This window comes from Nomascus leucogenys, chromosome 16 (genome assembly GCF_006542625.1).
Source record: "Nomascus leucogenys isolate Asia chromosome 16, Asia_NLE_v1, whole genome shotgun sequence".
Taxonomy (NCBI): domain Eukaryota; kingdom Metazoa; phylum Chordata; class Mammalia; order Primates; family Hylobatidae; genus Nomascus; species Nomascus leucogenys.
The window spans coordinates 11,109,200-11,135,805 of NC_044396.1; the positions used below are offsets into that span (position 1 = coordinate 11,109,200).

Sequence of the window (26,606 nt, forward strand, 5' to 3'; positions counted from 1 at the left end):
GGATTCTCTTAGCTTTCCTGGTATGTTCCTGAGGTAGTTCTTAGAGCAAAAGTTCCCTATGTGAGTCTCCAAACACTGCTCTGTCTGTTAGAATGGGAGCTGCAAACTAGTCCTGCCTCCTATCTGCCATTTTAATCCTTCTTCACAAACAATTTCTTCAAGTTTCTAATTCTTCTACTGTTTTAGGTACTTTCCTCAATAAGTGCAATTATAAAACATCAAGACCAAAATTCAGAACCAAAGATGCAAGCAGCATCTACACATTAACATTTAAATTAATAAAAATAAAATTTAATGTTGGGGGAAATATTTAAGACTTAAAACAAGTTAATTTCCTGGACAGCTTCACAAGCAGATGTATTATGTGCTAAACATATTGAGGACCAGTGATTTTAATAGGATACCTTTCCCAGGGCCATTGTCTCCCTTCCTTTGTTCCCAAATAATTGTGCAGAAAACATATCCAACATGGCAATAGGGAGAGTTCATGGAATGTTTTAAAATAAAAATTCCTTCTAGAAAATAAAAATCTTACCAAATTCTGATTCATCTGGGGCCATAGAAAAACCTGACAGAAAGAGTCATTAGCATATTTCAAACATTTACAATAATACTATGTTCATTTTGAATAAAATAGACTCAGATAGTGTGGATAAAAAGTTAGTTGTCGGCTAGAGTTTGCACTTGGGTGGATACAAATGTTCTTCAGGGAGAAACACAAGAATAGGCTCCATCATGCCAATTAAGGAATCATCATATGGTTCTAGCTTGTCAATATTTTGGCAATCTCAAGTTCCCAAAGGTAGCCTAGAAAATCTAGAATGAAAACAAATCCGAGGCTATTTGTGCTTACTTCCAGAAGTGCATCTGTGTAAGGATTCTTGTATTCTTACTCAGTTCTGCCACCTCAAAAAATGCCGCAGGGCATTGTGTTCCAAAGTACACTATACCCACAGAGTACTCTCCCAACAAATGTTATTTACAGATAAAGAAATTACCAAGAGGGAGTTCCCAAACCTATCTGACCATAGGACACTTTTCCTCCCTTTCTTTATAATATCTCTTTTTATCCTGAGGATGAGTGTTCCTAGAAACAGACTGGGAGTGTTGTTCCATTAAAACAATATTATAACGTACTTAAGAGTGTTGGGCATGGCGTCAGGCTGCCTAGATTTAAATTTTTCACATAATAGCTGGTGACCTTGGGCAAGGTACTTAGCTTTTCTCTGCTTTGGTTTCCTCTTCTGTAAAATGAATATAACACAAGTTACCTACTGCTTGGGTTTATTTTCAGGAATAAAGGAGAATATGTACTTAGTGGAGTGCTTAGCACAATGCTTAAAATAGTAATCCTCAGTCAATGCTAGCTCTCAATAATTTTATTATACCCAGTGGTACGGCTAAACCCAGTGGGGAGGTCCTTTCCAAAGGAGATATCTTTTGTAGGTCTGAGCTAGTCCGAGATTCGTTTCAGGACACCAGCCATCTCTAGCTCTGCCCTTTAGGCTTCCATTTCACTGGAGGCTGTTCATTTTCTTCTCTGTTACTCTGAATTACATTTCCTGGGGCTTTTCCAAGACAGACTTGACCAGAGTCTTAGGGAAGAAAACCTTCTTCCCAGATGGGTCCCCATTTCTAAGAGAGAACCCACTGCATTGGAAATGGCTGCATAAAGCTCTAGCTACAGTGGAACTTGCATCAAAGCCCTGGCATGCCTTTGGCTGTCTTCATGGTTGTATTCTGGGCCAGGGAGGGTTGGTGACTCCTGGACAACTCTTCCAACTCCTTACCTCTGCAGTGTTGTTTCTGTTAACAGGGTGTTTATGATAATGACAATACCAAAACTTTCTTTTCTTTTTAATTTCTTTTTTGGGAGTGGGGGTAGAGGAGTATTTGATGGCTTTTTCTTGATTACTGCAGTAACACATACTTATTACACAAAAATCTAACATTATATAAATATATCAGGTAAAAAGTGAACCTCTCCTGTAATTCCACAACCCCTGTCTCCCCCTATAATCCCAAGACTGCTACTGTCAACAATTTTCTTCTCATTTTTAATGACGCGCAGAACTGGAAGCTCTGTACTCTGCTGGGAATACTTCATTCTGCACCGTTCGCCTCAGGAATTTCTATTCATCTTTATAAAAGAAAGTTCAAATAACATCTTAGTGAAGTTGCTCAGACCCAGCCAAGCCATGTTGGTCCGTCTCTTTACCAGGTGCCCAAAGTAATTTGTACATCCTACATTCAGAGAACTTACCACAATTTCATTGCAATTTTTGAATTAAATGTCTCTCCTACTTCAAGGACTTAAAGGGCCATTTCTCTTTCCTCTCTAGTGCAAGGCATCTGATACATGAACCAGCAGTCAATGCACAAGTATTTGTTGAGTAAATGAATGAAGAAACATACCAATAAAATATTTTTCTAAGACATAGACTTTCAAGCTCTATAGTAATCACAGTCAGGAGGCTCAACATTTACATTTTTTCTGGAAAAATGTTTCTTATATATTCCACACTCCAACAACCAGGTAATACTGTTAATTCTCATATCTTTCATTTCTTTAGACCTGAAAACACAAAATTCTAACTTCATAGAAAATGATACAGTTGGAAGAATTTGGGATGGATGGTAGTTTATTTTCTAAGTGCCAAATGAGCATTTTGGAGCATCACTGGCCATAGGCTTTGTCCACTGACACCAGAACATTCCAGGAAATAACATTTCAAATAAACAGTTTCAAGTCCAGTAAACCACAAACACAGAAAAGTATTCAACGACGTTTCACAGCAAATAGCCTTCTGTAGACAGTTACTCAGGAAAGACTGATTATATTTACAAAGCACAAATAACTCTTCTGTTAGATTAATTGAATATAATTTAAGCTGAAGGCTTTAGCAAAAAAGTGAATCTATAAGAGTGGTGAGAGGGGAAGACAAAGAAGAAGATACCAGAAGGATGAATCTTAGAAAAATATTTCCAAATATCAGAGATCCCACTGGACCAACTCTTCAAGTTAACAAGCTCCACTGAGGGACTCTGACATGCTGCATGACACATCGTCCAAGGAATAGCATCCAAAAGGAGTTTCATTTTTCTTGGAAAAAGAGATTGCCACAGAGCTTTCACATTTTACCAATTAAACAGATTGGATTCCATGTAATTAAGTAATATAATTATGAACCTATTTCTTGGCCTCAAGCCCAAGGCCATATTTCTAGTTCATGTATATCAGAAATTTTCATCCAGAATTCATACATCACATGCTGAACCTAGCTCTTTATGTTAAAATACTTAGGCAATCTACAAATAGAAATCCACAATTTCAAAATTAAAGAGTAAGACTCAATGGGTGCAATCATGGAAAGTGAGGTGCAGAGTAGATACTGGGCATTAAACATAAGCAGGATATAGAAATGACCAGGAGAAATTTAAGACTCCCAAAAATTTAGTATGAAATGAAAAAAAGTGGAGGGGTCACTGGGTTTCTATCGTACAAGGGATGGTGACTTAAGTAGAAAAAGGAAAGGATATTTTAGGGATACGTTAGCAACTGGCCCTAAAGTTACATTAGTATAGCTAATATACTAAGTTAGGAGGCAAAGTAATCACTAATGGGGATAAAGGTAAACTAAATTATCATCTTCTCTTATATTAAAAACATGGTACTGTCAGAATCATGCTTATTAAGTTATAAAAGTTAACATTTATTGATAACTTGGGTTGGGCCAGCCCATGTTCTAAGTATACTCCATGAATAGCTTATTTAATTTTCAAAGCAACTTTATGAGATAGGAACTATTATTATCCCATTTCACAGATGAGAAAATTGAGGCACACAGAGGCAAAGTAACTTGCCTAAGGCCACACACCTAGGAGACTGCAGAGCTGAGATTTGAACTCTGGCAGTCTGGCTCCAGAATCCTACGTTTTTAACAGTATACTATGGTGCCTCATAACGCCTACTCAAAAGAAATATTACTCTTTATTTTAGAGTTATATTCATATCTTTACATAGACTTTCAGAAATCTTTTGAAGATTTGAGTCCCAAATTAAAGAGACTGGTCACTAGCTATCAAAAGCAACTGAAGTCGATGTACTTTGAGAACTGGTAAAAGATACTCAATTCACTTTTGCATGGTATTTAACATTTGTCCATGCAACTGAATTCAATTCAATTAACAGTGATTTAAGGTCCCATGCCGAATACCAAAGAAGTAAGATTCAAAGCTTAAAGAAGATACAATTTTTATTCCAATCTAGAGCAAATGAAATACTCTGAAGCTTACAGTTGAATACAGATGAGAAAAATGAAGTCCAGAGCATTCAAATGACTTGCTCAAGGCCCAAAATGTAGTAAAGTGACCTAAAGTCCAATTCAAATGGGTCTAAAGAAAGTTTCTGTATGCAGCCATAAAAAATGATGAGTTCATGTCCTTTGTAGGGACATGGATGAAACTGGAAAACATCATTCTCAGTAAACTATCGCAAGGACAAAAAACCAAACACCGCATGTTCTCACTCATAGGTGGGAATTGAACAACGAGAACTCATGGACACAGGAAGGGGAACATCACACTCCAGGGACTGTTGTGGGGTGGGGGGAGGGGGGAGGGACAGCATTAGGAGATATACCTAATGCTAAATGACGAGTTAATGGGTGCAGCAAAACAACATGGCACATGGATACATATGTAACAAACCTGCACATTGTGCACATGTACCCTAAAACCTAAAGTATAATAATAAAATAAAATAAATAAAAAAAATTAAAAAATAAAAAAAATGAAGATGGCAAAGAGAATTCATCTAGTATTGAAAAGGCAAAAAAAAAAAAGAAAGTTTCTCTTTTTACTCTACCACTGTGCTTCCAATCAAGCTGGTTGAACATACTGAAATAAAATTAATGTCCCAAATCATTATCGGTGCTTTTTGAAGAGGAAAAATGTTTGACTTTTTCCTGCTTTCCTCTAGAACCCACTTCTTTCTGGAATGATACGAGAAACAGAAAGAAGAGATAGCCAAGGGAATATTTTTAAGAGAAGAGGAGAAGAGAATTAACATAGCAACTCCCAGATTTTCTGTGAAGGAATGTGTGATTTTCAGTTTTATTTGCTGGATAACTTCTCTCTCAAACCTTCCCCAATTCTAAAATTAGATGTTGAAATTATGTCTATATTGATAACTATGTGTGTATGTATGTGTGAAGGTTACCCACTCCATTCTAAGAGCCTTAAGAACAGAGGACATGCTTTAAACCTATGTGCCCAGCTTTTACAAAATGCTTTATAAAAAGCAAAGTAGGTGGTCAAAATATTCTCTGTCATGTATAGTAATTGTGGTAAAAGCATATATACAATGTAAGATTTCCAATTAGTTTGTTTTCTTTAACAAAATGACCCTGTATTCAGGTTACCTAGATATTTTTATTAGTTTATATTAGTGGTTCTCAAAATGGGGCAACTGCTTCCCCTGGCCCCCCAGGGGACATCTGGCAAAGTCTGGAGACATTTTTGTTATCATAACTTGAGGTTAGGGGAGGGTGCTACTGGTTTCTAGTGGGAAGAGGTCAGGGATGCTGCAAAACATCCTATCATGCATGGGACAGACATTGCAACAAAAAATTATCTGCCTGGATTCTTTATTGTGGCTATGGAAATCATTCTTTCTATCCTAGGTTACTCTTTTATTTCTATGATGGAAAGATGACCAGCCTTTATCCATTGTCCTAATAGTCTGCTAATGTGTTAAGATGAATAAGGGAAAGGAAGTAGGAGGTGCTGCTGATTTTTCTTTGCATTTCGTCATATTTTCCTTGCATATTCTTTAGCTGGTGTGGTTACATTTGCTTCAGTTTTATTTGCTTGTTCATTTTCCCCAGTGGCTGATAATAACATTTGACACTTTAGATGTCTGGCGTACACATGAATAAAAATTTCTTTAAGAGGATAAGTTGTTTCTTTTCTGGGAATCAGCTGACCTCAAGAGGATCTTTGAACATACCATAGTAACTAATCTGTTAAGTATTTTGTGTTTTGAGTTAAACATGTCACTACTGAGATCCTCACACATTAGTTAACCATTTTCTAAATATTTACCAAGATCCTTAATAAGTGAGAGTGCTTCCCATGATATAAAGGCTCCACCGCCATCATCCATGGCACCCTGCCCAACATCCCAGCTGTCCAGATGTCCACTGACCAGTACAACCTAGAACAAATAATAAAAAGACAAAAAATAAAACTAAGCAAAAATGACATCAAAGAGTAAACATTTATCGGTATTCAAAATATAAAAATGAAACCTTTATATTTTCTTTCCTATTTTTATGTCTTTAAAGATATGTGTCATTATTAGTGGAAAACTTGGTATTGAGGAATTATATAAGGGGTCTAAGTCTATCCTAATAGTAATAAAAATCCTCACTTTGTACCTTTATTAATATAATTTTGACTACTAAAGAAATTGGCTTGGCCAGGCATGGTGGCTCACGCCTGTAATTCCAGCACTTTGGGAGGCCAAGGCGGGCAGATCACAGAGATCAAGACCATCCTGGCTAACACAGTGAAACCCCCTCTCTACTAAAAATATAAAAAATTAGCTGGGCGTGGTGGCGGGTGCCTGTAGTCCCAGCTACTTGGGAGGCTGAGGCAGGAGAATTGTGTGAACTCGGGAGGTGGAGCTTGCAGAGAGCTGAGATTGCGCCACTGCACTCCAGCCTGGGCGGCAGAGCAAGACTCCATCTCAAAAGAAAAAAAAAAAGAAATTGGCTTATTACTGACAGATATTTGATAAGTTTATTATATGGCTTAAAACCTAAATGACATAAAAATGAAGCTTGAAACTTCAACAACATTCTTAATTGTCCCAAATTCTAGAAGAAACGTAATAAACGTGTTGAATTGATTTAAATGAGAAAATGAGAACAATAATTTATTTAAAAAATTGTTTTATGCATTATAGATTGATGTTTAATAAATAAATAGCTGGATTTCAAAACTAGATCCAATTGAACAGGAGAACTTTTAAGGGAATTTTCAACTGACATTAGTATTAAATAAATCTAGAAATTATAATACACATTTTAAATCATCACGGTTTTAAAATTCTTGTTAGGAAGTATTAGTAATTCTAAGAAAATATAAAAAAATTCACTGAAACTAAATTTTGTGGACAAATTTCAGACAAGTTATAAACCAAGTAAAGTGATGCTGGGGTATATAGAATATTGGTTTAAAAAATGTATCTTGATCATTATAAAACATACAAATATGTCGTCAAATGAATTACATATCTAAATACAGATTTTAGAGGAAGGCATAGAATAACTTTGCCAATTTGAAGTAGGCAAAGATATCTTAAACTGGACACAAAAATTATAAACCATAAAAGAAAAAAATAATAAATTATGTTTTGAGTTAAACATGTCACTACTGAGATCCTCACACATTGGTTAACAATTTTCTAAATATTTACTAAGATCTTTAATATGTGAGAGTTTTTTTTAAAATTAGGAATATCTAGTCATCAAAAGACCGCGTTAAGAGAGTGAAAAGGTAACCCACAGAAAAACAGAAAATATTCAGCATATATATATATACATATATGAACAGAGAACTCACAAAGAAAGATATGCAAACTGCTAATAATTATATAAAAAGATACTCAGCTTCATTATCATTAGGGAAATATAAATTAAACCACATTCAATACATATCGAACCGGATGGCTAAAATGAAAAAGACAAAATATGCCAAATATTGGTGAGGAGATAGAGCAACTGGAACTCTTGTACATTGCTAGTGTAAGTACATTCAACCACCTGGAAAAACTGGCTTATCTATTAAATCTGAACGTGCACAAAACTATGACCCAGCAATTCTACTCCTCGTTATATATCCAACATGACTTGTGTGTGTGTGTGTGTGTGTGTGTGTGTGTGTGTGTGTGTGTGTGTGTGTCTGTGTGTATACTTTAATGAAAAAAGATGTACTGGAATGTTCATAACAGAGTATTCATAATAGGCCTAACCCTCCTAAAAAAAAAAAAAAGGAAACTCATCAAATGTCTGCTGACAATAGAATGAATAAATTGTGTTGTATTTATCAATAGGACACTCCATAGCAATAAGGTAGAAATGGAAAATGAAAAAACACAATTCATGATAAATTTGTATGAGTCTCATAAACATAATGAAGAATGAAAGAAGCCAGATACAAAATAACACATGATGTATAATTCCATTTATATAAAGTATAAAAACACGCAAAACAGGAGAGTGATTACCCTTGGTGAGGAGAGTTAGTGACAAAAAGGGGGTATAGGAAACCTTTTGGGGTGCTGGTCATGTTCTGTTTTCTGATCTGGGTAGCAGTTACACAGGTGTACTCAGTTTGTAAAAGTTCACCATATACACTTAGGATTCGTGCACTTTCTCTGAGAATATTATATTTCAATATAATTTTTTTTTAAAGTTTTACAGATTGACATGTATGTGCAACATGTACTAAGTAAACCAAAGTTGAACCAATCTTCTTGATGATTAAAATAAATATTGCCCATGACTTTGGGAAAGCAGGACTTTGGGGTTAAAATATTAGGGTGACGCTTTGCACTGAATGATTCACTGAGCAGCTGCAGGATCTCCCACTGACTTACATACAGACCCAATCTAGTATGACTTCATTGTAGTTACAAACAAGCACAATCCCCCAAACTAACAAATGGCTATGTAATGAACCCAAATGGATTGTTTCTAAGGGGGAAAAATAAAGAATAAAGAATAATTCATGTTGCAATAGCAGGAATTTCTGATTCAGAAAGTAGTGGTGTAATCCCATGTGGGACAAACAGCCCAATTAGTCAACATTCTCATGACTCTCAGAACATTTTCCCAATGACGTTCCAGTGGATTAAAAGTGTCAAAACGTGCTTCAGTAAACTTTTTCTCAGATAATACATAGGAGCAATAAAGTCAAGGAAGCTGTTATTTTATCCTTCAGATTTCTTTCAGAATAATTGAGGTTGTTTACGATCATACTTCTTTATCTTTCCTCCATTCTGTAATCTACTAAAATGTTACTTAAACTAGTAGTTAAAAAATTGGAAAGATGGTTTTTGAATGATAGGAAACTAAGCAATATCCCACAGGATAAGGTCTTTGGTATAGTGCTATAGAAGAATGATTACATATTCTCTGGATTATGAGAGCTTGTTTTAGTATATTTTTTTAATCAGAAAAAAACTGGGGCAACAATGAAATAGTAGTAGTAATTTTAATATCTATTGATTTAAAACTAGGTAATGACAAAAAGCTACTTCTAATTCAGTAGCAATTTGAATGAACTTGAATTTTCCAAATATAAGGGCTTCTGCATACACTTAGAAAATAGCAGTGCAGGAGGTTTCACTCAAAATGGAATGTGGCTAGCATTCCTTAATGTCACCTCACAAAAGATAATCCAGAAAAATATCCCAATGCACAAGGCTACTGAAAATCTCCCTTATGTCAGGGTCAGGCATAAAAGAACATTAGTTATAATAAACTTGGATCTGATTTTGACAAACAAAACAAAAACAGACTACCCAGAAATGCAGTAAACTGAAGTTTCATGAAAAATATCACCTGATAAATGTTAGGAAAATGCACAGTCCCTTCACTGCCTCTGTTGCCAGATCCAGATTCCTTTGAGCAAAAGCATGGCCTAGAATCAACAGAGAAGTGGGCACCTGCCCATCTACCCCTGGTGTTCTGCGTCCTGAGGCATTGAAGGCACTGACCATTTCCTTCCCTGAACTTCCTTTTCACCACCGTCTCTTCCAAATGCAGTATAGAGTAAAAAAATTACTCTGAAAACAACAATAGCAATAGCAGCTGTAACAAAACAACTAGAAAGGCAGAATGGGAACTCTAGCTCTTCGAAATGTAGGGTTTGTTATTTGTGAGGCAGACTAAATTAGCCCTGACTACCTTGGGAATGAGGGCCTTGGGAATAGGGGAAGAATACACCGCAGTCGAACAGAAATGCACCGGATGAAAGCCTGCTAGAAGGAACCAGAATGGCAACGGCATACATCCACCCGCAGGCCAGCTGTGGGTCTGAGAGTGGAGATGGATGAAATCAAAGATGTGCAGAGAGCAGCCTGAGGACAAGCCCCTCTGTTACTGGTGCATATGAAGAACCAAGTCCAAATGGATCCACCTGATTATGAGATGAAAATGAGACATATGAAAAATATGGCAGGACTAGGTAGAGGAAATAGCCTCAGAGGATGTGTATTCTTAGGAAAATGAGCTAATGCAAGATATTGAAGAAAATTTCTGCTCTCTGGCATTCAGTCATGGTTTCCTTCAACAATTTTTATTGAATTCCCACTATGTGCTAGAGATACCAAAATGAATAAAACAAGCAAATATTCTAGCCTTAATTGAATTTAGATTCTGGTGGGAAGATGGAAAATAAATAAACACAATATAATGATAGTTTTAAGTGCAAAAGAGAAAAATATCTTTATATCTTCAGTGTGGAGATTTTAAAATAGAATAAAAATTCAAAGCATGAATAGTAGATGTATAAATTTAACTATCATAAAATGAAGCCTTTATGTTCATCAAGAGAAATCATAGAATGAGAGGAGTTGCTAGAAATTAGAAGAAGACATTTACAATATATATAACTCAAAATGATTTATATTCAAAATGGATAAAGAATTCTTACAAATCAATAAAAAAAGACAAGAAACCCAAAAAGCAAATAGGCAAAACACATAAAGAGGCATTTCAAAGAAAAGAGATTATGAATGGACAGCAAGCATTTGAAAAGGTGACCAATTTCATTACCAATCGGGGAAATATAAATGTAAATTAAATCCTTAAAAAGATACCACTTTACAACTATCTGTCAAAAAATTTAAAATCACACAAATGAGATCTTGGCAAGGAGGCTGAGCAATAGGAATTCTTATCCCCTCCTGGTAGAAGCAGGAAATTATTAAAATCACTAAGGGAAAACAATTGGACATATCCTTATAAAGTTGAACATATGTGCATTCCACAATCCAACAATTCCACTCTTGGTGTAAACATTAGAGGAATTCTAATACCAGGAGACATGGACCAAAATGGTCATACAGACACATTCAGAAGTTCTCAAACTGAAAACACACAAATGTCCATCATCAGTAGAATCGATACATTGTGAAATAGTCACACAATGGACTATGACAAAGTAGTAAAGTAAACCGAAAATGACCTAGTGATGCATTATTAAATATAAGTGAATCTCAAAACAAAAATAGGCAACAAAAAACAAAAACCCAAAGAAGACAAAAGAAGAAGATTATGATTCTGTAATGTAAATTTCAACTAAACTAAATAATATGATCTTCAGTAATACATACAAAGATGGTATAACTATGAAGAAAAGAAAAGCAATAGTATACCAAAGTTAGCATTGTGTTTATGTCAAATGGGAGTTAGGGCAGACAGGAGGAGGTGATCAGGTGCGGGAACACAGTGACCTTCAAAGACACTGATAGTGTTCTGTTTCTGCAACTCAGTGGTGAGAACATGTGTAATCCTTCCATTACTATTCTCTAGATTGAACATAGATAAATAAAGCCTTCCATATGTGTGATATGTTAAACTACAGCAAGAATTGTCAAAAACCTACTTTTGAAAGTCAAGGGGCTCAGACAGTTTTAGAAGTGAGTTCGACCAAACATTAGATGTCAGATTGATCTTGCTCTATTTCAACTGTTCTAAAGCAAAGAAAAAGTATAGAAAATGTCTACATTTACTTACAAAGCTATCACAATCCTGACATTAAAACCTGACAAAGATAGTGTCCTCCTTAAAAACTAACTAGAGATCAAATATAATTGTAAAAATCTGCAATAATTGAATCCAGAAGCATACTAAAAAGTATTAAAATAATGGCCCAGTCATCTTCAAAGGCCCTTGGTAACTAGAAGCTACAATACATCCAATATGCTAAGAAAGGGCCACTTTTGAGTCATACTTATTTTCTTGGCATGCTTAGCTTTTAACTCTCTTCATTAAAAAATATGTGAGTTGTACAGATATTCATCTAAACCTGACCACATTCATGTTGGTCAATTGTCAGTAAACAACAGGCCCATCTGACAATAAAGTATGCTTCATTATACAAACATCTTGCTCAATCAAAAACCAGAAAGACAGCTACTTGTTTTTTTTTTTTTTTTTTTTTTTGGCTTTTGTGATTTTTTTAAAATTGCAGCAGCTTTCTTCTCCTAGTCTTAATTTGACTTGGTGTCTTTTAAAAGGTAGCAGGAAAAGTCTTAGGGGTACAAAGTTTGAGGCCTAATGCATTTCCAGACACAGGAAATCCCCAAATTTTCAACAACAAAAATCATTAAATGGTTGAAAAAATATGACGTACCAAAAAAGGAGAAAAAAAATAATTATTAAGCCTTAGAGAAGAGGCCAAGGAGTGACCTAATAATGGGCTTCAGCTAAGACAGGTCCCACTGTGAAGAATATGAACAACAGAAGAAAGCGCAAAGGAAGCCAGGCTTGGACTGCAGCAGTGAGCATTAGGGTCATGTAAGCGAGCAAGCATCTTCTGATGCAGGCTTTTGTTGAAGTTAAAAAAAAAATGACTAACAGGGGAAAGGTTATGAAAAATTTCCTTCCTTGGAGAGTTTCTAAAATAGACTACATTCTGAGGCCTTAGACAGCTAAAAGAGAAGGGATAAATAAAACCTTTCAAGGTTACATCTAATACAATATTCCATGAGAGTTTTCAAGAATTCCTCTTCTAATCATTTTAAAGGAGGTAATGGTCTTTCAAAAAGTCTCTATAATCTCAACAGACTTTTCCCTGAGCATCTCTTTTCTGGCTGTCAAGCATCTTCCTAAAATTTAAAATCTAAACACAGGTGGGCAGGCATTTCTCAAGAAATCCATGTTTTCATAATCCCCACTGGAGACAAAGCCTTGGCTTTCAGAGGGCAGTTGCTGAATGTATTGTGCTATTGCCCAGCACAGACAAAAGGGACTATGTTTGAACAAATATTTTCCTCCCCAGTGATTCTGACTAGGTGGTCTACAGAATAAAGCTAAGCTCTTGACATACAGGGTGTGTTCACAGGCAACACAGCAAACATGTGAGTTCCTCTTGAATTGATTTCTTATCTTCAAGCTTTTTTTTTTTTTTTTCAGTGAAGCTGTTGGGTGTTAGCTTGTAGGATACAGAATCCTTTCCCACAAAAATGGGCCATCTGTTCAAATGCTCATGGATCACCCAGCTGGTCCTGAAAAGAGCTGTTTCCACTCCCCGACTATCCCCTCTTACTTGTAAAGGACACTCAGATTAGACTCACAAAAAGGAGATCATGCCTATTCCTGGTTGCATGCTGTGAGCATGTTACTAGACTGATAGCTCCGGATAAAACAAGAAGGACCTAATTTATCTGTGGCGCATGAAAACCAAGCACTAGGTAGATTTATAAAATGTGATTGCAGTGGATTTGCAAGAAATGGCTGGAATTGATTAAACATTGATTTGACGATAGGGGAACAGCAGAGAATGTCTATGGAAGGAAATCATTCTCATGAAATGGAGGCAACTGGATTGCATCCAGAAGTCATGATTAGATGCAACTGGAGATGATCTTCTCTTAAGTAGAAGAACCATGTATTTGAATTCCTCCTCTATTTAGCCTCAGCAACCACAGTATAAGTTGTCTCATTTGAGAGGACAGGAAGAGTAGAAGAGCTGAATTACAACATTGTATTCGAACTTCCTGAGGTAAGGGAAAAGATGCAGAGAGTTTAGGTAACTTCTATGTTAATATTGATCATCTTTCCCATAATCAAATCCAAGCATGGTACAGTGCACAGCTAGAACTTCTCATTCCTTACAACTATTCACTTACCATTATGTCCCAGGTCTTTGTCATGCTAAGTGGGTAGGATTTTAAAAAAGAAGAAGAAGGCCAAGCATGGTGGCTCACACATGTAATCTGAGCACTTTGGGAGGTCAAGGAGGGAGGATCATTTGAGGCCAAGAGTTCAAGACCAGCCTGTGCAATGTAGTGAGACCTCATCTCTATAGGAAAAAAAAAAAAAATAGCCGGGTGTAGTGGTGCATGCCTATAGTCCCAGCTACTGGAGAGGGGAAGGTAGACTGAGGTAGGAGGATACTTGAGTCCAGAAGACTGTGGCTACAGTGAGCCATGAACACACCACTGCACTCCAGTATGTACCACAGAGCCAGATCCTGTCTCCAAAAAAAAAAGCATTTGGTACCCTACGGACTTTTTTTTGTTTTTTTGAGACACAGTTTCACTCCGTCACCCAGGCTGGAGTGCAGAGGTGTGATCTTGGCTCACAGCAACCTCTGTCTCCCAGGTTCAAGTGATTCTCATGCCTCACCCTCCTGAGTAGCTGGGATTACAGGCACGTGCCACCACGCCTGGCTGATTTTTGTACTTTCAGTAGAGACTGGTTTTCGCCATGTTGGCCTGGTCTGGAACTCCTGACTTCAAGTGATCTGCCCGCCTCAGCCTCCCAAAGTGCTGAGATTAAGGGAATGAGCCACTGTACCTGGCCTCCTACAGACTCTTTTATGGTTCAGTTTAAACAAGCTAATAGAGATATCATCAATCTTCCATTATAAAAAATGGGAGTCAAGGTGCTTCCTACCAAAAGAAACAGGCTTTAACTTAAATTTTGAACATTTAGATCTATAAGCTGACAGATTCTTCTCAGCCCCTAATGGTTTCTAAAATTCCAAAACCCTACGTAGCTTTGAAAAATACCCAGCCATGATAGTCTGTGCAGTTTAAATGAAAGTTACTCAAAGCATTTCTACCTTAAGCAGTTGGCTCCTGCCTGCCATGTCCCTGGACCACACTGACAGTGAGGAGTCAGAAGTCAATCATCTCAAGTTCCAAGACTTTTTAGTGAACTTTAGGGTAGCTGAATGGCTTCCTATGATGATGACACCTGAGAACAACTTTTATTTGGATGCTTAAATTCTAGCTTAAACATAAGACAGTCAAAAAATGTTACAGACATCCCTAAAAGAAGACTTCTCAATGATCTGATTTTTAATGATGTTAAAAATCAGCTCAAGCTTCAGGACAGAGTGTCAAGGAGCCAACTTTACATTGAAAGGCTCCATGCCTGCACAAGCATCCAGTTGCTATCCAAGCACAGTACCTCCTAGCTTTTAATCCTTTTATCATACTCCACCTCACATAGTACTAGCCCGGCCATCGAAGTTAATAACCCCTGTGTTGAGACTCTAGGAAACAAGCCAAATTTCCATCAGTATATTTTGTTTTAGAAAGGAGATGTTGCAAAAATTAAACATTTCATTTTCTTGCATCCTTGTTTAAAAGAATACTATTATCCCCATTCCCTGATCTTGTCTTATTTTTTATTAGAATTTACATATCTTGGAGGAAAAATGCCAGAATAGACATGTTAAATAGTTCTGCACCTAATATAAACACAATGAGAGCCAAGGAAAAGAATATATGTATTATGTATATATACCTAAAATGAAAAACTCTTCTTTTCCATTTACAACATAATGGATTGAAGCTTAACTTCAATATTCGTAGTCAAATATCACATCTGCATGAAAAAGAGAATTATCTTAGTTTCGTAAGAATCAAGGGCCACTAATAAGCTAAAATGCTGATTAACCTTATAATGTTTGCAGATCACAACTCAAAAAGAATGGTCCGAAAATGATTTCTTCTAATTCCAAAACATGAAGCATAATCATGCTTTACAAAGCATAGAAAACTCATCTTTTGTCCCCATAAAAGTGAACTCCAAGGATAAGGAGTAGGGGGAGGTTGAATGTTATAAAGATAGACCTGCTGGAGAGAACAAATAAAAATTAGCTTAGACTAAGAGTCCATAAGAAATAATTATTTTAAAAATGTAACAGAATTCATTGTAGATTCTGGATATTAGCCCTTTGTCAGATGAGTAGATTGCAAAAATTTTCTCCCGTTCTGTAGGTTGCCTGTTCACTCTGATGGTAGTTTCTTTTGCTGTGCAGAAGCTCTTTAGTTTAATTAGATCCCATTTGTCAATTTTGGCTTTTGTTGCCATTGCTTTGGTGTTTTAGACATGAAGTCCTTGCCCATGCCTATGTCCTGAATGGTATTGCCTAGGTTTTCTTCTAGGGTTTTTATGGTTTTAGGTCTAACATGTAAGTCTTTAATCCATCTTGAATTAATTTTTGTATAAGGTGTAAGGAAGGGATCCAGTTTCAGCTTTCTACATATGGCTAGCCAGTTTTCCCAGCATCATTTATTAAATAGGGAATTCTTTCCCCATTTCTTGTTTTTGTCAGGTTTGTCAAAGATCAGATAGTTGTAGATATGTGGCATTATTTCTGAGGGCTCTGTTCTGTTCCATTGGTCTATATCTCTGTTTTGGTACCAGTACCATGCTGTTTTGGTTACTGTAGCCTTGTAGTTTAGTTTGAAGTCAGGTAGCATGATGCCTCCAGTTTTGTTCTTTTGGCTTAGGATTGACTTGGCAATGCAGGCTCTGTTTTGGTTCCATATGAACTTTAACGTAGTTTTTTCCAATTCTGTGAAGAAAGTCAATGGTAGCTTGATGGGGATGGCATTGAATCTACAAATTACCTTGGGCAGTATGGCCATACAAGTGGGCGAAGGATATGAATAGACACTTCTCAAAAGAAGACATTTACGCAGCCAAAAGACACATGAAAAAATGCTCATCATCACTGGCCGTTAGAGAAATGCAAATCAAAACCACAATGAGATACCATCTCACACCAGTTAGAATGGTGATCATTAAAAAGTCAGGAAACAACAGGTGCTGGAGAGGATGTGGAGAAACAGGCACACTTTTACACTGTTGGTGGGACTGTAAACTAGTTCAACCATTGTGGAAGTCAGTGTGGTGATTCCTCAGGGATCCAGAACTAGAAATACCACTTGACCCAGCCATCCCATTACAGAGTATATACCCAAAGGATTATAAATCATGCTGCTATAAAGACACATGCAGATGTATGTTTATTGTGGCATTATTCACAATAGCAAAGACATTTGGAACCAACCCAAATGTCCAACAATGATAGACTGGATTAAGAAAATGTGGCACATATACACCATGGAATACTATGCAGCCATAAAAATGATGAGTTCATGTCCTTTGTAGGGACATGGATGAAGCTGGAAACCATCATTCTTAGCAAACTAATGCAAGGACAAAAAAACCAAACACCGCACGTTCTCACTCATAGGTGGGAATTGAAGAATGGGAACACATGGACACAGGAAGGGGAACATCACACACCGGGGACTGTTGTGGGGTTGGAGGAGGGGGGAGGGATAGCATTAGGAGAGATACCTAATGTTAAATGATGAGTTAATGGGTGCAGCACACCAACATGGCACATGTATACATATGTAACAAACCTGCACGTTGTGCACACATACCCTAAAACTTAAAGTATAATAAATTAAAAAACATAACAGAAAGACAAAGTAATTTTTAAAACTTAATAGATACCACAAAGGAGAATGAATAGTTTAGTTGTCCTCTCTCTAAATGCAATCAACTAAAATAAAAGAACATCATTAAAAAAAGACTGTTCACTTTCTTCATCAATGGACATTGTGACATTATTGTCATGTTGTGGATTTAGATTTTTAAAGTCAACACTCATGAGGTTGTCCCTGTCTGCCTAATTATTTTGACTTGTCATTAGATTATATTATCATACATTAAATCAATTAAATCTCATCAGTCGATTGTAGCCATGTGTTGAATAATCACAACCTGTGGAAAACCTTAAAAAAAAATAAAAGTGGACTTTTTTTCTCAATTGTGCATTTTTTGAAAAAACAACAATACAAACAAAAACATGTATTTTAAAATTTAACTTGTATTTATTAGCATAAACAGTATATTTTAATAGGCTATAAATTAGAGCAAGATTAAAGGAAATACAAGCATCAAAGTACCATTCTCACTAAATTATATTTCTCATTAAGTTTTGAATGTTAGCATTGCTTAACTTAACTCAGCCCTTGTTTAACATTTCCATCAATACCTTGGAGATATTCTTATGAATTTTAAGATGGTAAAAATATAAGATGAATCATTAATATGTTGGACCAAATAATCAAGATTGTAAAATATCCTGAAGCAGAAATAATAGCTTAAAACTGACAAGATAATTCAGTGGGGATAAATCTGAAGCACACACTGCACTTTGAGAGGGTGAGTTGATAGCGGTCTGTCTGGCAACAATCAGGAAACTCAGGTGGTGGCCACAAGCATATTGAGCTAACAGTATCTCAGTCATGGGAAAACGTTTTTAAAGATTTTAAGGTTCATTGATAAAAATAAAATAATGCTGTTGATTATGTGAAGTAATACTCCCTTTTTACTCTAAATAAATCCAACGCTTTTTTACTCCCTTTTGTTTCCTTCTAGGACACTTGAGGAAAGAGTTTGGAAAAGAGACGGTGGTCAGAAAAGAGCTGTCAGGATTTTCCAGTGTCTAGAAATGCATTGCTTGAAGAGCAGCAGAATATATTACACTGGAGAAGAGAAGACTGTAAGGGGCTAGATGCTTCATCTGCAAGAAGAGTAGACTTGCCCCAGAAGAATAATCAGGCCAGTGAGAAAGAGCATATGCACACAGATTTGAGCTCAGTAAAGAATAAACCTGAGCAGTCCCACAAGGAAACAGTACTCCCCAGAGGATAAGCTGCCAAATATTGTTAGTGTTCAAGCAGAGGTGCAAGGAACACCTGCCAAGTAGAGAATGGACACCTGCCCTAAGGAGGCCGTGAGATAGATCATCTCCAAAGACACCGTCAACCTCTATGAAAAGGAAGGATGGGCTTATCTTGACCACTATTCAGAGAGAAGAAACTCTTAATGTTTTCCTGTGATATTAGTATTGTTTTCTAGTACAAATTCCTATCATCATGCTGCTCTTCAACTGGAACCAAAACAAAAATTTAACATTATATTATACTACTAATGAAATTAATGATTAAGGAAATCTGCCATCCTAAACAGAACCTTTTATGACTTAAAATTTGCCTTCCTGAATTGGAGCTATGCTGTATTGACAACTTCCATTGGAACCCTGGGACATACACTAGGAGGGCATAATAACTAAGATCCCTACCAATACCAACTTTTAGGGGAGAACTCCATACTTTATAGTGTCCTTTGATAATCCATGATGGACTGTTATTTCTACATTTGCCTGTTTTCACATTTATTTTTTACTTTTTGATTCTACAGATGGAAAGTTCCACAAAATTATCATCCACTGTGTAAAACAGTACTTCATTTTATCTGAACTAAAATTACTTTCTCAAGTATGAAATACATAACAATCATAATTTTGTAGACATTTCTAAATAAGACTTTTTTCTCTATTTGCAGGCTAAAGATTGCTATACCCCTTATAATAGTCTCATCATGCCATTTTGGTGGTTCCTTCTGAAACTTTCTTGAATTCCACTAGATTTTGGAGATGTAGCAAGCAAAACTATGATGTATCCTATATATTTTTTTTGTATGTCATATATAAACTGTAAGAACCTTCTTGACAGCTCCCAAGATTTACTTAATCTTTTTAATTGCATAGAGCTACATATATTAGGAAATCTACAATGACTCTAGATTCCTTTGCAGCCTCCTATAATCACACCCTATCAAAGCCAGAATGACTTTAGGAGATTGTGGCCAACATTCTACTTTTCCACAGAGGAGGAATATTTGCCCAAGTGGTAGGGCCTGAAAATAGAAGCCAGAGCGTTTGACCCAGAGCTGAGGGTTATTTCAATCATATCCCTCTGTCTGCTTCACTAAAGATGGGGCAGAACCTACTTTTGACTGCTTTTCTCTAATGCATGACCTTTTATTTGAGTATGCTAAAAATTAGTCTGCCAGTTTTTGCTTACACACATGGCATAATGAGTGCTTTTAATAATTTCTCCCTACCACCTTGACATGAGCAAGTTACTTAATCTCTCTAACCTTTGTTTCCCTCTCTGTAAAGTGGGAATAATAATACAAACCTACCCTTAAAAAGTATGTTGTGAGAAATAAATGAGATGACTTGTTTATCACTATCATATTCCTGGCACATAGTGTAAACTCTTTAAATTGTTTCCATTACTGATTATGTCATAATTATCGTAAGATGACCTCAAACATTCAATAAAAAACAATTCTGTCTAGGAAAGATTCACTTGGGAAGCTGAAAAGCATAAGCAAGTCTTATACAGACTGCTTATGCAGGCACTGGTTTAGGGTAGTATGCACTGCCAGTTTGAATTAGAGGGAGTATCAATCAGAGGCACGTTATTTAGAAAGGTGAAAATATTCTAAAAATGTTGTTTGGTGAACCTAATTTAAAACAGCATGAACTTATTCCACTTAAAAACATCCATACACCATGAAATAGCTAAGTTACATTTTTATTTCAATAATAGCTTGCAAAAGGGGAAAAAGCTATAGCTCAAGCAATCATATACAAAACCTCTCTAAATAACTCTGGAGTTACAAGGTAACCAGGTAGCATTGGGTGAAAACGAATTCAGGTGTTTGAACTGAAGCTTCCCAAAATGCACCAGGGGCTAGTTTTGACCTGGTGACAGCGAATTTTAAGAATGATTCCACTGTCAATTGCATTTACAGAATTGGCAAGACTGGCCATAGACTGGCTCTCTCCCTAAAAGGGCCTTGAACACAGGGAGAATATCCAGAACAGGACCTTAGAGAAAGCATCAAAATCTGCCATATTTCACACAGAAATGAGAAGCTTAAGCTGGGGACTAAAAGTATTTCCTGATATCACATTTGAGCATAATCTCTGTAACGACTGACAAGCATGGGGAATGGAGAAGAAAAGGCAAATATCAGGTTTTTTTATGCCATTACAGACAAATTTTAGTGCAGCATTGTTTAAAGATGAAAGAAAAAACTAAATGGTCTGTCAAAGAAGGATTATTTCATCTGTTTTAACTCTATAACAATTTATGAATTTTAATCTCCAGAAGTTCCTTCAGTAAACCACAATACAGTAGGACATATTTTAACCTTGTCTTTCTCCCTCTTATTACAACACAGTAATTAAGATCTGGGTTTCAGAGGCAAGCAGGCCAGGATTTCAAGTCCACCTCTGCCACTTACTAGGAACCTCAGCAAGCTGCTTGAGCTCTCTGCACTCCCTCTTTTGTGTATCTAAAAATGGATGTTAACATCCGTCCACAGAGTTGATGTAACAGCAATTGCAAGGAAGGTCCTAATGCATTGCCTAGTATCCAGTGTATGCTCAATCCATCTAGCGTCCTAATTCATTTTAGAATTTAATTACATATTTTATTGTTTTCATAATGCCCAATTGCTATGGTGTATGTTCTTGTTAAAAGTGGCTCTGATAGTAGTTCTGAAGCAGTTGAGGGGCAACAGACACACTCCCCTGGTGGTAGGGGGCTGGGAAATGGAGATAGGGTACATAGTTTGAAAATAAAAAAGCCTCCTATTTCAGATTCTCACAGATTTCTACTGGGGAGAGGGGAGGAGGAGACCCTCCAACCTCAGCCTTCAGCTGAGAAACACTGGCCTTTCTAATGAGAGAGACCTTTTTATTTCCTTCCCATGTATTCCTCACAAGGCCTGGCATACAGCAGAGTCAATAAATCAATCTGAGTTTGTTTCTGTTTAGTAATAAAATATGATTCAGAATCCAGCTAGTTCAGTTCCTCAAAGAAAACAATATTATGTTTTGTGATCAATGCATAATTAAAACAAATTTCCCATTAATTCCCCTGACCTTTACAATTTTAGTCACATAAACCCATTAAAGAAGTTTATTCTCGACTACTGTGTAATGTAATGTATTTTCTCTTAGTGATGAGTATAAACAATAAGTACATTAAAAATGATGAACTTTTATTATAGTCTTCAAAGGTCAGAATCATACAGAGCTATGGACAAGAAATTAGGATAGAAATATGCTTTAAAATGCTTCAAAAGTAATGGTGAGACTTCTGGTCAACATGATGCAGCAAATTCACACCATTATAAAACTCCTCCTGTTCCAAACATGTGATCATTAGAGATGAAACATAAAAAGTAAACATAAAAAGTTTATAGTTTGTCTCCAAGAACCAGATAAACATCTCTGTGGACTAGAAATGCATTAGAATCACAAGCAGTGAGTAAGTCTGAAGTCAGGGAACCTGCAAGACTCCAGATTTAGAAGCCAGCATTGACTGCTGGGTATTCTGCTCCTACAGGATAAGACAATCTAAAATTGGCTCACTGGAGATAAGGAGACCTAAGCCAGGTTAACTGTAAAGCCAAACAAGGAAGTTGGGCTAATAAGAAGAAGCTAAAAACAAAACTACAATAACAACAACAAAAAACACAACACACTAAGAGGAGCAGTTTTATAAAAATTTAAGCCTGTGAGGGAAAAGTTGACAAAGATATGATTCAGAACCAGGCACAGAATCAAACCACCTGCTCGCTTGGTAACAGAGTATGTGATATCCCCAATATCACCATTGGTAAGGGTGGCTGATAGAACATAATAAAACCTGGGTCTGGACTGGAAGTCTTTCAGACCAGATAAAAGTGATCACAAAACCTCAAGGAAAACAAGAGTAAGCCCAGAGAGAGGGGAAAAAAATGTAATAAAAAGTGAATGTAAAAACATCCCACTCAAAATGAGTCAGCAAACCAAAATTCCAAAACCCATGAAAAGGTATAACACTAAAAATGTCAACAAGAATTAAAGCATATGAATACAAAAAAAATCAAGAAAACACAAACGAGGACAGTAAGAAAGGAAAAGACTGACAAAAGGACTATAGGACTAAAAGAAAACAACTAATGAAATGGCAATAATAAATCCTCCCCTTCCCAATCATTACATTGAATTTTAATGAATTAATTCCCAATCAAAAGACATAGAGTAGCTGAATGGAAAACAAACAAAATACCCAACTACATGCACTCCACAGGAAACTCACTTTAGACTTAGTGAGACACACAGGGTGAAAGTGAAGGGCTAGAAAAAGGTATTCTAAGCAAATGGTAACCAAAAGAATGCATGGGTGGCTATCCTTAGACAAAACATACTTTAAGTCAAAAACTATCACAAGAGACAAAGAAGGACATATACAACGATTAAAAAGGTCAATCCATCAGGAAGATATAAGAATTATAAATATATATGCATCCAACATCAGAGCACCTAGATTTGTAAAGCAAACATTGACAGAACTGAAGGAAGAAATAGATAGCAATACAGTAATAGTAGGAAACTTCAATACCACACTTTCAATAATGGAGAGGACAGCAGTATGGAAGATAAGTAAGGAAACAGAGGACATGAATAATACTATAGATCAAACAGACCTAACAGATACATATGGAACATTTCACCCAGCAGTGGCAGAATACACATTCTTCCTAAGTGCCCCCAAATTTTTCTCCAAGGTAGGTAACATGCCAGGTTACAAAAAAAGTCCTAACCAACTTAAGAAGGTAGAAATCATACCAAGTATTTTTTTCTGACCACAATGGAATGGCACTAGAAATCAATATCAAAAGAAAAACTGAAAAATCTACAGATATATGGAAATTAAAGAACATACCTTTAAACAGCTGTTGTGTCAAAAAAGAAATCTAAAAGGAAATTAGAAATACCTCAATATAAACAAATGAAAACACAGTATATCAAAACTTACAGGCTGCAGTTCACAAATTGGAAAAATTAATACTGTTAAAATGTTCATACTATCCAAAGCAACCTAAAGATTCAATGTCATCTTGTAACAACACAGGTCTGGCCACTCACTGCTTGCAGAGTCCAATTAAGAAGAGAGAGGTCTGGTAGAAAGTGACTTTATTAACCAAAACTAGTAATGGGGAAGTGGCCAGATTCCCTATCCAAAGTAACCAACTTTGAATTTCTAGGAAGAAGGTAAGGATTTAAAAAGCGGAGACTTGATGTGGAAGGCAAGCAGGAGTTGCGCTAAGTACTAGATCTGCGTGTCTTGTTTTGGTTGCTATATTGGGTCTTGGTCCACCTGGAGCATGGGCTGGCATCATCTCAACAATGGCCAGGTTGTTGACTAGCTACCTTGAGGTTATCTGAAATTTTGCAGCAGGGTTTCCAGGTTTGGTCTGCCTGTCTCAAGATTAAGTCCCAGAACTTTAAGTAAGCACATAATTAGACACTAGCATACAGTTAGATAATGATGGGAAAGAAAGGGATGTGAAGTCTTATTTTAAGGTTAAGGGGAAAAAGCTTCTGCAGTTGGCTTCAAGGTTACATCTTGAGATTAGGGAGAAAAGAGAAAGGAGAAAAAAAGTTTTAAAATGCATTTTTGAAGCCAAGCTGCTTGGTTACAATCCCTATCAAAATCCCAACAGAAGTTTTTTGTTTTTTGTTTTTTGTTTTTTACAGGCATAGAAAACACAATTCTAAAATTTATATGGAACCACAAAAGGCCACAAATAGCCAAATCAATTATAAGAAAAAACAACAAAGCTGGAAACATCACACTTCCTGATTTCAACATGTATTACAAAGCTACAGTAATCAAAACAATATGGTACTGACATAATGACAGTCATATAGACCAATAGTAGGAGACAATGGTGATACATTTGAAAAATGTGTCATTTAGGCAATTTCTTTGTTGTGCAAGCACCATAGGATGTACTTAACAAACCTAGATGATATAGCCTACTCCGTTATAATTTTGTGAGACCACTTTCATACATGTGGCCAGTCATTGATCAAAACTGCATTATGTGGCACATGGCATATATATATGTTCTTAGTCAAATATATTTGGAAAATGCTGTACCAATATATCTCACTCTAGAGAAACCCATTGAATGATATTTTATGCAGCATTTCTCAAATGTTATATCCATGCATTCACCAAGAATTTATCAAACCACTCTGTGCTAGCCACCATACTATGTACTAGGGATACAGCAATGAACTTGACAGACAATGGCTCTGTTCTTCTCAACTTACATTCTGATTGGAGGACAGTAGATGTACAAGTTAACAAAAATAATTCCAGAGACTGACACATGCTGTGAAAAAATAAAATCAAATTATATGACAGATAGTGGCAGAGACCTCAACGGCCAGAAAAAGGTCTTTCCAAGAAAGAAGGTTGGAGTTGAGACTTGAATGATAACAGTTGGCCACATGAAGCTCTGAGAAAGAGAACTACAGCCAAAGGGAGCAGCTGAAGCAAAGTCCACAGGGTCAGAATGAGTTTGAGTGCTGAAGTCTTTCTTCACAAGTTAGATTAAGTGGCGTAGTGACCCAGGAAGCTCCATTTAGGGAATCTCGAGGTACCAGAAATACTAGTTTAATTTGGATTTCAGAATTATGGAGGGGCATGTTAATTTAGAAAATTAAAGAAATAAGTAAACACTCCCAAACAGATTCATCTTGCTGATAATAATTTTCTTTCAATTAGTGAAATGTGATACATTAAATCTAGAAGTCCCAAAAAATATTCAATATAGCAAACTAACATGACAATTATTTTCTAGAATTATTTTTCTAATTATCAAATAATTTTGTTTTGGAAATGAAAGCAATGCAAGTATCCATTTTAGAAGTCCTATGGAATGGAACTAAAAGGGAAGAGTCATTTTTGAAAAAAAATCTATCTTTCTACTATGGAAAACTGGCAAACAGACGAGTGCTGAAGATGAAATCAAATGGAAGAGGAGCTGGATAACCAGGAAGACATAAGCAGGGATATATCTTTTCACAAAGTTAATTGGAAAACCAGCATCATAGAAAGCGGGCCTGATATATGCAGTCTGTGATGCTGGTATCATCAACAGGTCAGCATGAAACAGGGATTCATGCATCAACAGGTCATGACCCAGGGATTCTGCAGTGCATGAAATGAGCAGCCACTGCTGAAGGCAAGTCACCTGGAAGTCACTTGAGCTGACTACAATTCACAGCATCACTAGTTTTGAACAGAGAGCAAACACAGGGGAACCTGAAAGCAAACTAATAGTGTGGAGAACTTGCTTAAGAAAGAAGATATGGTTTAGGAGCAAGAAGAAACCAGTTAATGGAGACTTCGCTCTAGGCATATATGATAAAATGGGGACAAGCGAACAAGTTAATGGGAAGGGTTTTGTTTTAGTAAGAAATGAAACATCATATCATTAAACAGATTATCTTACAGAAATATGTTGTCATTCTTCCAACTTCAAACCTAACTTGAAAGAGGTGCTAAATTGGATATAGGTGCAAAAATAACCATGCTCCTAGGCACTCTTTCATCTTGGAAAAAAAAAAAACACAGCTCAATCAAATCTGGTATGGAATGGAGTGCTTTGTTTAAATCAATTTCCTGATTAGATAGATTAGATTTTTAAAATATAGTTGTCAATCCTTCTTAAAGATATCAGCTAAGATCAATGGAACACAACAGACAGCCCTGAAGCATATCTGTGTATGTGTATACAAAATAATTAAGTTGGTTGTAAAAGATGCACCAAAATACCAATATA

General features: G+C 36.3%; 1 protein-coding gene and 1 long non-coding RNA gene across 2 annotated transcripts in view; one reads left to right on the top strand and one right to left on the bottom strand.

The window, feature by feature from the left end:
• The window catches only part of LOC115830693, a 518,787-nt gene extending 498,545 nt beyond the window's left edge, over positions 1-20,242 (top strand). The window contains exon 3 of the long non-coding RNA XR_004026250.1: positions 18,495-20,242. This is a non-coding gene — a long non-coding RNA (uncharacterized LOC115830693). The remainder of the gene's footprint in view (positions 1-18,494) is intronic.
• The window catches only part of CPQ (carboxypeptidase Q), a 531,872-nt gene that overhangs the window by 189,458 nt on the left and 315,808 nt on the right, over positions 1-26,606 (bottom strand). Inside the window, exon 5 of the mRNA XM_003268337.3 lies at positions 6,106-6,217. Coding sequence (XP_003268385.1) covers positions 6,106-6,217 — 112 coding nt within the window. The remainder of the gene's footprint in view (positions 1-6,105; positions 6,218-26,606) is intronic.